We start from the raw sequence: 11,797 nt of genomic DNA, 5'->3' as shown, positions 1-11,797 counted from the left end.
ATGTAAAATTAATTTGATTTCTGTTTGTCTGCCTGGATTTTGTTGTTAGTTAGACAGACAGATTGACGGACAGACAGACAGACAGACAGACAGACAGACAGACAGACAGACAGACAGACAGACAGACAGACAGACAGACAGACAGACAGACAGACAGATAGATAGATAGATAGATAGATAGATAGATAGATAGATAGATAGATAGATAGACATTTCCAGCTTTGTCTTAACAACAAATCATTGGTCAAAAGATTAGCAAGAATTACAAATATAGATCAAGAAATTTACTATAAGATAGCATTTCTTTTTGATTTCTTGAAATCTTTAAACCTTGTGGACAGCGTTTTACAAAAAAAAAAATTCTAAGTTGTTTAATTTAATGTTAATGAGCTTAAAACAGTTGGTTTTATGTACCCAGGCATGCGTTTTTCATTATCAATATTTTACCGTTGCATATAAGACGATTATATAAGTGATTTTCCTTCTAGCTTTTTCACAACCAGTTCACTGCAGCACTGACTCATTGATCATTAAACCTTTTAAAGCGTCATATTTTGCTATTTTGGGTTTGGCAATTTTTTTTTGTACGCCAGTATAAATATATAAATTTTCATACATTCACTTTGTTTGGCACACAAATAAACAAACACAGTGGCAAAACGTCACTCCTCCAAGCCCAAGTTGTTTTTGACTCACAGGAAGTTACCAGCTTGAATAAATCAGCGGATTTGCAATATGTGCTTTTGTGAATAATGCATGGACTTTGGCTAAACAACATCACTGTGCCTGATTTGTCTAGAGACTACCGAGCTGGTTTAATTATATTAGCACGGCTTACTACATTAGGTAATGTTCTAAAATCATTTTTACTTCAGGTTGGATTCTTATTTCCACTGAACCACAGGCACTATTTTACATCATCTACATTGCACAAAATGAGGCAATCTGGAAGCAACAATCCGTACATACAGATGCCAGTTTTCAAAAGACAAAACAAAAAACCAGAGAAGGAGGACAAAATGTACACTGGATTGAATGGTGAAGTTGCACACGATGAAATCTTACAGTATTAATTAATAAACCAGGGTTAAAAACCTGGCAATATATATATATATAAATATATATATATATATATATATATATATATATATATATATATATATATATATATATATATATATATATATATATATATATATATATATTAATATTGTGGAACAACCAGGAGACACCTAAACACTTACATTCTAGCAGCTATAAACAAACATTCCTTTGCCGACTTGTAATTTCTTTCTTGTATTGATTTTTCTATCTTTGAATCAGTTCATGTTCCAAATTTAATCTACCAACAGAACTAGATCATTTAATTAAGGGGGGGAAGAAGACTGAAATAATAAAAACCCAACCTCTGTTGTTATTGTTATTGAGAAACAGAAAGTATAAATTCATTTATCTTTGAGACTTTGCTGTGTTTCCTGTGAAATGAGACTCATTCTATAAATGCTGGGGAATGTTTTATAACAGAAACATATAATAATCTTAATCATTACATATGTCTTTTTTGGAAAATAATATACGGGATTATTAGTTTTCGATTACATGGCATGTCTGCAGTACTTATACAGTACACGAGTTGCTACACACAAACACACACACACATGCACACACACACACACACAAATCTGCAATCACAATCTTGGGCTTCGTTATCTCAACCCAGTGTAGAATGACACGTGGTGGCAGTGAGAGACACCTGAGCTTCCTCACTGTCTCAGTTACATCTGTTTACTCATTTACATCCAATTGAAGAAATTGGATTGGGAAGATGAATTGTTTTATTTCATTAGTTAAATGGTGTTTTTGTTCCCATGTCATCATTAGGGAAAGAAATACTGTCCATTCAAACCATATACTGTATATACTGTATATCATTATCTGTTAATGTAAGCATTAATATAATAATATAGCAGCTGTAACATTTATTAGTAATACGAAGATGTATATTTTTGTAATTTTTTAATGCATCATGATGGAAAAAACCCAACAAATTCTCATAATTATTCTGGACTGCATGTTTTAATTAACTGTTAATTTACGACTAATTCTTACGACATACTCATAATGAGAACTATTTGTTGTCTAAATGCTTTTTTAATATTATTTCTTGTATAATTAGGACTAGTCACTATTTAATATAAAAGCTTTGCAGTACAGCATATGACATTATATAGTATTAGTGTATAACATACAGTATTGAGAAGTTATATGATGAATTATTTCCACTTTATTAGGTGTTATTGGAGTTCATAACGAATCAACACTTATAACAGAGAAGATATCGGTTCAAATAATTATTCTAGGCACAATTATAATGATTTAGGTATTAGGGTTTATCTACATTCTGTTTTTAGTTGATGATTTTCAAACAAATGTATGCTCCAAATTGAATGTATTCCCTAACAGAAAGACATCAGTTTCTTGAAATGAGTCAGAAATGTGTAAAACCAGGCTGCATGATCTTACATACAATTACAGAAATCTAATAATAAAAATGATTTGATAAATGTATGTTCTGCTGGAATAAAATTTCTCCCTCAGTTTAAGGTTGTACGCTTTGAAATGACGTCACTTTTTTTATACCGCTCCAGCTCTAATTCACATCAATACACATCAATATGTACTTCCGTGTTTGCCAGTACGACACAAACAAGTGTGATCAAGAAGGTGATTTATCCCATTTCTCTCCATGCTGAGATACGCACTCATGTAGCGCTTCTTTGTTCTGCTCCTGTCATGTCTCTGTCACATCCTGAATGGGGAACGCAAAGCTTTTTCAAATTGTCACTGATGCCACTGCCAAGGAAGTAAACCTGTCATCCGAGGCTGTGATGTTCAGCAATTCAGAGCACGTGCAGAAATGCCAGCTGAACAGCAGGGTTTTATTCGTTCTCTCTTTCTCTCTCTTTTTTCTGCCCTCGAAAATGTGGTAAATTAAAAAATAAGGATATTGTATATCTAAATTAATAAATAAATAATTCAATATTTAAAATAACATGTCTCATAGCACCCAAGGAAAAATAAATAAATGAATGAATAAATTAAAAAAATGAATGAATAAATGAAGAGAACTGCCAATTATTTGTTGTGTCTATAAACAAATAAGTGCTCCCGCTGTCCCATAGGTCTCAGACATATTACCTCTGAGCGCTGCTTTCCTCACCCCGTCTTTCTCTCACTCAATAAAGCTAAACACACACCTCGAAGTCCACAATTACCCTGAGCCGAGTAGGAACCAGAGGCAACGGATGGGGTTGCAAACAGGACATCACCATTCATGTGAATACATGAATCGACTGACATTTGATATGGTGAGTAGCATGGGGTATCAGAGACCTATTCTGGCAGTGGTAAGGCTGTGTGTTGGTGTGGGTGTTCATGTGTGTGTATATGTGTGAGAGAGAGAGGCAACAGAGTGCACTTCTAACTCGAATAGATGGTGATTGTTTAGCATCGAGTTCCACCAATTACAATGACTGAACCATTTTTTTTTAGAGACATCTTTTGTGATCACAGTAATATTCACCCCAGAATGAATGTGAATGTGAATCACCTCAAAGTGAACCCCAGGCTCATTTTTGGACGGACAACCTTCCTTTGTCCGACTTAATCCTGGCATGGCACGATAAAAAAAAGGCATCAATACCACAGTTGTCAAGGAAACATGAGCTGCCACTAATTGCTCATTCAAGAATATGCATGCTAACTCAAAAAAAGAAAAAAATCAATAAAAAAAGACCAATTATTAGTCCAGAACAGTAGATTATATACAAAGAAAAGTTTTCTTTTAAAGTTTAGCAAGAGCATTGGGTCTATTTTAGGTCTACTGCTGTAGAGCATACTTAATAAAAGCCTTAGAGAAGCCTTCGATAAAGATATATTGTGTTTTTCCAGAACAGTAAGCAAGTCTGAACATTACAAAAAGTAAAACGGTCGAAAAGAAGAGAGTAAATTATAAATACATATAAATCAAAATGGTCCAGGATAAAAACAAAAAGTTCAAGTTCGAAAAGAATTAAACAGATTCCATATGAAAATCACTGGCAACCTTTTGCACCAAGAGGATGTTAAATCGATACTAATAAACACATCGAGTGTGACGACATAAACATGAAGTGCTACATCCATGTCCTTACACAGTAAAATAAAATGAAAAACAATACACATTTATAGTGGGTACTTCTACCAAGTACGTCTGCCTACAGTGATCATAGCAACTACTTATCATTTACATTTATCTAAGCTGATACCCTTATTCAGAGCGGTTTAGAAATATCTCATTTATAAAACAATGCAGTTGTGGGTTAAAGGCCTTATACAACGTAATAGTCAGGATGTGCTGGTATTTGAACTCATGACTTTCTGATCAGAAGTCTAATGTTGAGCTTCCACTTCCCATAACATTTGGTTTATTCTTTAAGACTATGGTGTATATATGTTACTTGGTACAACTGTTGAAATCACATTTAGCAGTTTGTAAATTAAAAGACATGATTTTTCTTTTTTTAAATCAGGCTACAATGAGCTTAGAAACGCTTGGTTTACTGGTGCATTGATGTGGCCTGAATTTTAAGCCATGGAAAGAACATTGAATTTAATCTCTAATAATAAATTGGCCCACTCACAAGCTAACATTCTTAAATCTTAAATACAAAAAAAGCAGAATGACAAGAAACAGCAGAATGTTTTAAAACATATATCTATGCCTGCTAATACAAAGAAAAAGTTAATTGCATCACATTGAACAACACAGGAGCGTTCTTCAATCTGAAGCGGAGGCTCGTGTTCTGAGTTTGAACAGAAACCAAAACTAATACATCCCGATTGTAGCTGCTTCTCAAGCAAAGCCCTCGATTACAACATGATGCTGCTCAATGATTCAATTAGATCAATTCACCAGGACTGTGTGCTGTGACTTTTTTAAATATGGATTTGAAAATAAGAAAATATATTAGGAAAACCAAAGCATAAACAATTCATTGAACATAAACAACATGGCTGTGTGTCATATTCCAGGAGTGAGTTTTTGTAAGTGTTAAACATCCAAAAATGCATTAATAATCATCTGAATTCATTTATTGAGTAAACGGGAATCAAAGAAAAAAAACAAAAACATCGGAAATTATACCAACACAGAAATTTATGTCGATTTCTCATATATAAAATTGTATTTATTTTTATTGTTCAAGGTACATTCTATTTCAAACAATCATTAACTTAACAATATCTTAAATAAGGACTGAATAATATATATTTCTTTCTTTTCTGAAACGTAAAACTGGTCTCTCCGTAATATTAACTCGAGCGGACAAAGGAAAATTGTCAAGCTAATATGATTGAGCATAATAATATTGCACATGGAGTGTGATATGATTCTGACCAAATCAGTAGCAAAAACACACTGAATTTTAAAGATAATGTGAAAATGCACAGTCCTTGTTTAAAAAAAAAGAGAGAGAGAGAGAGAGAGAGAGAGAGAGAAATAAATTAAAGAAACAATAACGATCTACACGCCTTCGGCCTAATTCTTAATTTTGTATCCCGTAGCACATTCGTAAAAAAATTCAGAATCATATCACGTTAATGCACACTTATTTTGGTTGCATATTGTTAAAAAAAATTTCTTTGACAAAATATTCATGGGCTATAAGATCGTTGGACTTGATACACTATGAGGCATTACCTCTTGTGATGTAATAGTGAAAGTGACATCACTATCACTAGCTCCTATGCTCAGGTTAGCAGTAAATTACATTGGGACACATTGTCGAAACAGAAACACTTGATTTACTTGTTCAGAGCAGAGCTCAAAACACTTGTAGCATTCAAAAGAAGTCCCCTGTAATCTTAAATAGTACCAATAACCTTTAAATAGTCCTGCATAGAAAAATAAATTAAATATGAAGTAATCTACCAATTAACAGGTGACAGTGGTGTTCAGTGTTTTTGTCCTTTTGAGTTTGTTGTTGTTTCCTTGAATCCGTGTATGTATCGATGGGATTGTTCTTTTCTTTTCTTTTTTTTTTTCTTTTTTTTTCATTTTAAAAACTGCCTCACAAATACAAATAATGTCGACTTACAAAATAAATCAGATACGCTTACATGGCAAGCAGCTATGGAGATCTTTTCTTGGGTTTTATGAATGTCCTGTCATGTGCCGTACCCAAAAACTTCAAGAGGAAATCACATTTCGTTAAAACAAATTTTAAATGGCTCCTTTACAGAAACAACAGACGGAATCATCCGGATTGTTAACGATGTCAGAACTGTCAATGCTTTCAGTTCGGTTACAACTGAATCCACCGGTTTCAAGGCCCCGAAAAAAGTAAAGTGTCAAATTAAAATCCGAAAAAAGACAGTACTCTGGGGGATTCCGAAACGTTCATGCTTGCGCCCAGCTTGCCAATCTTCGACTCCATTTCATTTTGTCTTCCAAAGCACCCTAAAAATACTTCCAACCAAAAACAATGAACAAAGGGTCAATATGCAATACACTCATCATACTTTTTTTTTTTTTTTTTAATGACCCAAAAAATTTGTTTTAAAATAAAAAAATGTAAAAAGCATCTGATAATTCAAACAAAAGTAGGAATCTCATGGAACCAATTTCATTAGCAGCAATCTACACTTGTTTATAAGATACTCTATAACCTCTCTTTAAGACTAATCTTATATTTTTTTTTATACTTTATAATGGCATCATCACTTTGAAAAAATAAGAATATTCGAACTTACACAAACACCAATTCTAAGTTATATTTTTTTTTTTGTGTGGAATGAAATCTGTGTCCAGTATTCCATGGGTCATGAATATATATAGATTTTTTTTTTTCCATAAGGCACTTTTTTTTTTCGTGTAAGTAAGGGGCACGTGAAGATGAGAGGGCTAAAATTTACTGAGGGCTGTCTGTTCCTCTAGAACTTGAAGATAGTCAGGGGTCCCTTGGAGTTTTGCTTTTAGTTCATAATATTCACTTTTACGCTGCTCAACAATTATCTTACTGTGGTTTCCCCCTATCAAAGACTTTTTTGTTTTTTTGTCATGTGGTTTCTCGGGGTAACGGATCTCAAAGCCACTCACCCCTATACTGTTGAAATCCTTTTTGTTGTCCAAGTAGTTGTGTAGGAACAGACTGGACTCTCTGCCAGGTAGGAACTCATCCAGCTCGTCGATGGTACTTAATCGTTTCCTGGGGTCCAGCGTTAGAGAGTCCTTGTCGCTGTCCGCGCTGTTGCGTAAGAACATTTTTGCTCTCTGGGAATCAGCAAACTTGAAGCCGGCATCTGAGTCTCTCATTCCACAAGTGTGGGCTTTGCTCATGTGCTCAATGGTCTGCGGGATGAAGGTCTCGCCGCCCAGGTCATCATTCTTCCCGCATTTGTGGTTGTGCCTCCGTAGCTGGAGTTGCATGGAGCCACACTCCTGGTTGCCAAGCCCCTCCTGCCTTCCAGCCGGCTTTTTGTTTCGTCTTAGCACAAAGATCAGCAAGCAGAAAGCGACAAACACTGTGAGGATCAGGACCACCAGGATACTTAAAATCATGATTGACAGAGGCACTGGCCCACTAGGAGGTGCTTTGCCAACTCCAGCAGGTGACATTGATGTGGCCAGGGGGGTTGAACTAGTCAGGATAAAAGGGGGCCTGGCTATTAGCTTAGGGCACAGGATCTCGTTTTTCAGCTCGCGCAGCTCAGTGTTTGCAAACTGCACTGGGGATGCACATCTGACCTCCTTGGCAGCCACCCCCTCATTCAGCTTTTCCAACCACAGTTTCAAAGCCACTAAATCACATGAGCATTCCCAAGGATTGCCTTCAAGATCTATCTGTGTGAGGGATTTGAGCTGGTCCAGCACGCCACTCACAGGCAAAGTCATGAAGTGATTGTTCTTTAGATTCAATCGAGCGAGAGGCACTCCAGCAAAAATATAAGCGGGGAGGCTTCGGAGCACGTTGTTGTTTAAATACAAAAGCTGCAAATTTGGCATGGAGTCAAACGTCCCTGCTAACACCTCCTTTATAGCATTGTATTCCAGATACAAATACTGGAGGTTGCTGAGGCCAAGGAACATTTCCGGGTGTAGCTGTTCAAGCTGATTGCCATTAAGGTATAGCCTGCGGAGGTTGGTCAGATTTCCGAACACGCCTTTTTGAACAGTGGATATTTGATTACTGCCCAGGTGTAAGAGATCTAATCCTTCAAACCCCTGAAAGTCAGTGGGGCTGATATTTCTAATGTAATTACCACTGAGGTGCAATTTCTTGGAATTAGGAGGTCTCAGTGTAAGATCAGCTAGGCTCTGGATGTTTCTTTCCTGACAACTTACGCTGATGCCAAAATCAGATGGATGAGCTTTGCAAATGCAGGGTTGAGGACAGGAAAGTGGTGGAATTCGGGTCTGGTAGGACACAATTTGGCCATTTTTACCCACTGGAATACCAGCAACAATCCCATTCCCATAGATTTTGGAAGGGTTTGTAGTTTTTGGTGCTTTGGTAGCCGAGGGCGCAATTGTTGATGGTGCAATGTTTAATATGGTGTGTCCAGCATCTGGCTGGGAAGGGGGCATCCTTACATCAAAGTCACTGCCAACTCCCAAAGGGCATAGTTCTTGTTTATTGGTCTCTTTCAAAAGTCGACCATATAGGTCACTAGGAGTCTCACATATAGCCTCTCCAATGAAAATGTTATAGGGCATGTTCTCCAGCCAAGCTTTCAGAGGTAACAAATCACAGGTGCAATTCCACGGGTTGTCGTCCAATTGCAATTCCACTATCCTTCCGATGTGCTCCAAAACTCCAAGATATGGAAGCTTCTGTATCCTGTTACCGCGTATATCCAAGTGTGTGAGGGAGGCAAAGCGGAATATGTTCTCAGGCAGGCTCTGTATGAGATTGTCATTTAGAATTACAACCTTTAGCTTATGCAATTTGTTGAAGGCTCCCTTCTCAATATACTTGATTAAATTGTAGTCGGCCTGGAGGTATTCCAAGTTTTCGATCCCCCGGAAAGTGTCAGCCCGGAGCTCTTTTAATTCATTGTTGTTTAAGTGCAACTGTTTTAATGCACTGAGTCCCATGAAGGCCCCTCCCTCGATGTTCTGCAGCTTGTTGTTTCCCAGATGAAGCGAGACTGCGTGCGTGAAATTCAGAAAAGTGTTGGGGTAAAGAATGTACAAAAGGTTTTTCTGGAAATTCAGATGGTAGAGGCTGGATTGTGGAGGGAGCAGCTGCGTTGGCCTGTACACAGTTATTTTCTCACAGTTCACATAGAGGACGTTCTCAATGGACATGCAGGAGCAGGCACTGCAGGTCTCGGCTGAGAGTTCGGTATCCGAGTCAGAAAATGCACTCGATACGGAAAAGGCCAACAGAACAAGCAGCAGCATTTTTGCCTTTTTAAAATTCCCCAGAAAACCATTTAGCAACCTTAGGGGAGGGGAGAACAAAACATAAAATCAAAACAAGTATGGTCTTGGCACATTTTCTTTCTTTCTTTCTTTCTTTCTTTCTTTCTTTCTTTCTTTCTTTACACTGCAATATGAAAAGATTGCATATAAGCACTGTTTTAGAATCCTCACTCCTCTTCTGCATGTACAAGTTTTAAAAATTTGCCTTGGCTTGCTGTCGAGAAATCGACCGGGACATACATTTGAGACCTCAGCTAGAGATCTAAAGAGCTTACCTAGATGAAAAAAAGATGTCTCAGTTAATGTAATAAGACTACAAATCTAACATATACGATGATCTATCTCCAGATCAAACCATTACAAATAACTAGATGAATTCAAAACCCAATGGAAAAGACAAAAAAAAAAACCTCCTCACATGTATTGAGGGCATCATTATAATGCAGGGTGGACCAGAACAGCTAAGCAAAATTGATATGCTAGTACTAATAGTCTTGCGATAAAAATTCTCGACTGATTCCCGTGCGCAAACGATCGGTTCCGAATAACCGGGAGGAAAAAAAACTCACCCGCAGCGTTCGAAATATCGCCTTTTCTCCAGAAGACACCGCACTTTGCACGGGACCTGGGGAATTTGTCCATTCAGGCTCCAATTTCAGCCTTTGCGTCTCTTCCAGTCAGCCTCCACTTGTCCTGAACGCACATTCTGCCATTAATCCCCGAGACAGACGAGCACTTGAGGGGCATAGCAAAATGAAAATGAGAAATAAATGAAGAAAAAGCGCTCAGGAGGATAAATTCAGCAGCAAAGCCAGCGGAGGTCTGCTGGAAAGCGCATCTCTGCGTGGACTCTGCTGGGCAAATCGCACCGGCATTCTTCGGTTCCTACGCAAAGAGAGGCCAAAAGGAGAAGGGACGTTGAGGATCGGATCTCCCTTTCAGCTGCCAACTACCACCACCAACACCCCCCCTCTCCACCCAGAACAGTTCCGGAGTGTTCAAAGATGTTCTTGATTTCTCCTAAGCCCTGACAAACGCTCAACTCGCGCTCCTCCAAACGATGCGCTTCGGTTTGACTGCGAAAAAGCGAAGCGAGAAGCAGCAGCGCGCTCCCATCTTCAGCGAAAGCAGATGCGGAGGATGAATAATTCAGTTTTAGTCCCGGCGTAGTTCAGCAAAAAAATGAAAAAATAAAAAAAGGGGGAGAAAAAAGAGAAAAAAGGAAAGAGAGGAAAGAGAAAGCTCCAAGATTTGAGAAGCAACGAAACTCGATTTGAAACGAGTTCTTGTTCCTGCGCGCAGACTTTGGTGGAATAAGGACGCCAGCGCGCGTCAGAGAGCGAGTATTCCATCCACACCGCGGTGCGTTTGCGCACGGTGAAGGAAAGCAGAGGAGAGGAGGGGAGGAAGAGGGAGAGGAGAGAGGGAATGCAGAGAGATGGAGAGATGTGGAGGAGGAGGAGGAGGAGGAGGAAGATGGGGTGGGGGTTGGGTGGGTGAGCGATAGGATGATAGGGCGCATTATAGCCCCCAAGTTTAACCACCCCAAAGCAAAGTCGTGGATGTTTTCTTTAAATCTTTAAATGTTGTAAAAAAAAAAAAAAAATACTAATAATAAAAATATTAAAAAGGGATTGAAAAAAGAAAGCGAGAGAAAAAAATAATCTGTGCGATGCGTAATTTCTGGATACGCCGTTTGCGCACCGGTTGCTTTACCGTCATTATTTTTTTATACGTATTTTTTTTTTTTCTATTTTCTAAAAATTAGATATTGTGTGATTGCCTTTTCTGTGTGCTCCGCAAATCCAAGGAGACATGTCCACATAAAGCCCTTGTGACTGATGTAAGTGAAGATGACAAACTGCAGGTGGTCGCTATACCACTCTCACAGATTCCCGATAGAGGTGCATGGCAGGACTGTTACACGTGTGGACTGAAGGACATGATGAAAAAGATGAAGATGAAGAAGAAGAAGAGAAGAACAAGAACAAGAACAAGTAGATACAAAAAATAAATAAAAAAAATAGAGGGATAGAAATAAAGTCCCATAGTAAATAAATAAATAAATAAATAAATAAATAAATAAATAAATTTAGCATACAAGAAGCTGGCTCAGTATGAGTATTCTCTTTTGGAGTGGGTTAAGGTTGAATATAGACGGGGATAAAAGCTAAAATAGTGCCCCCATCTGGCACAAAAGCGAATCCTACCACCCATGAATCATCTGGGTTGTCGATAGTAGGTTATATCCGCTTATATAAGTTCATTGGCAGTCCTTTACATCACATACATGGCCGTAATATTAATTCATATTATTATTTTTAGAAGGTG

General features: G+C 37.8%; 1 protein-coding gene across 2 annotated transcripts; it reads right to left on the bottom strand.

Moving 5' to 3' along the window:
- Nucleotides 1–5,150: 5,150 nt before the first annotated feature.
- slitrk4 (SLIT and NTRK-like family, member 4) lies at nucleotides 5,151–10,877 on the bottom strand. 2 transcript variants are annotated; one of them, XM_046848943.1, is made up of 3 exons: nucleotides 10,036–10,876; nucleotides 7,139–9,485; nucleotides 5,151–6,508 (listed from the first exon to the last, which is right to left on the bottom strand). In XM_046848943.1, exons 2-3 carry the CDS (start codon nucleotides 9,443–9,445, stop codon nucleotides 6,500–6,502), a joined length of 2,316 nt encoding a protein of 771 aa, XP_046704899.1. In that variant the 5' UTR covers nucleotides 9,446–9,485; nucleotides 10,036–10,876; the 3' UTR covers nucleotides 5,151–6,499. The 2 variants fall into 2 exon arrangements, with proteins under 2 accessions (XP_046704899.1, XP_046704898.1); XM_046848942.1 differs by having other exon boundaries at nucleotides 5,151–9,485; nucleotides 10,036–10,877.
- Nucleotides 10,878–11,797: the final 920 nt, after the last annotated feature.

Source organism: Silurus meridionalis, chromosome 5 (assembly GCF_014805685.1).
Source record: "Silurus meridionalis isolate SWU-2019-XX chromosome 5, ASM1480568v1, whole genome shotgun sequence".
In the NCBI taxonomy this organism is placed as follows: domain Eukaryota; kingdom Metazoa; phylum Chordata; class Actinopteri; order Siluriformes; family Siluridae; genus Silurus; species Silurus meridionalis.
The sequence above is the reverse complement of the archived record's forward strand: the minus strand, read 5'-3'. Positions and strand labels throughout refer to the sequence as shown.

What these genes read in the sequence shown, in the direction of transcription:
- slitrk4 (XM_046848942.1), bottom strand. Translation starts at nt 9,445, where the DNA reads ATGCTGCTGCTTGTTCTGTTGGCCTTTTCCGTATCGAGTGCATTTTCT.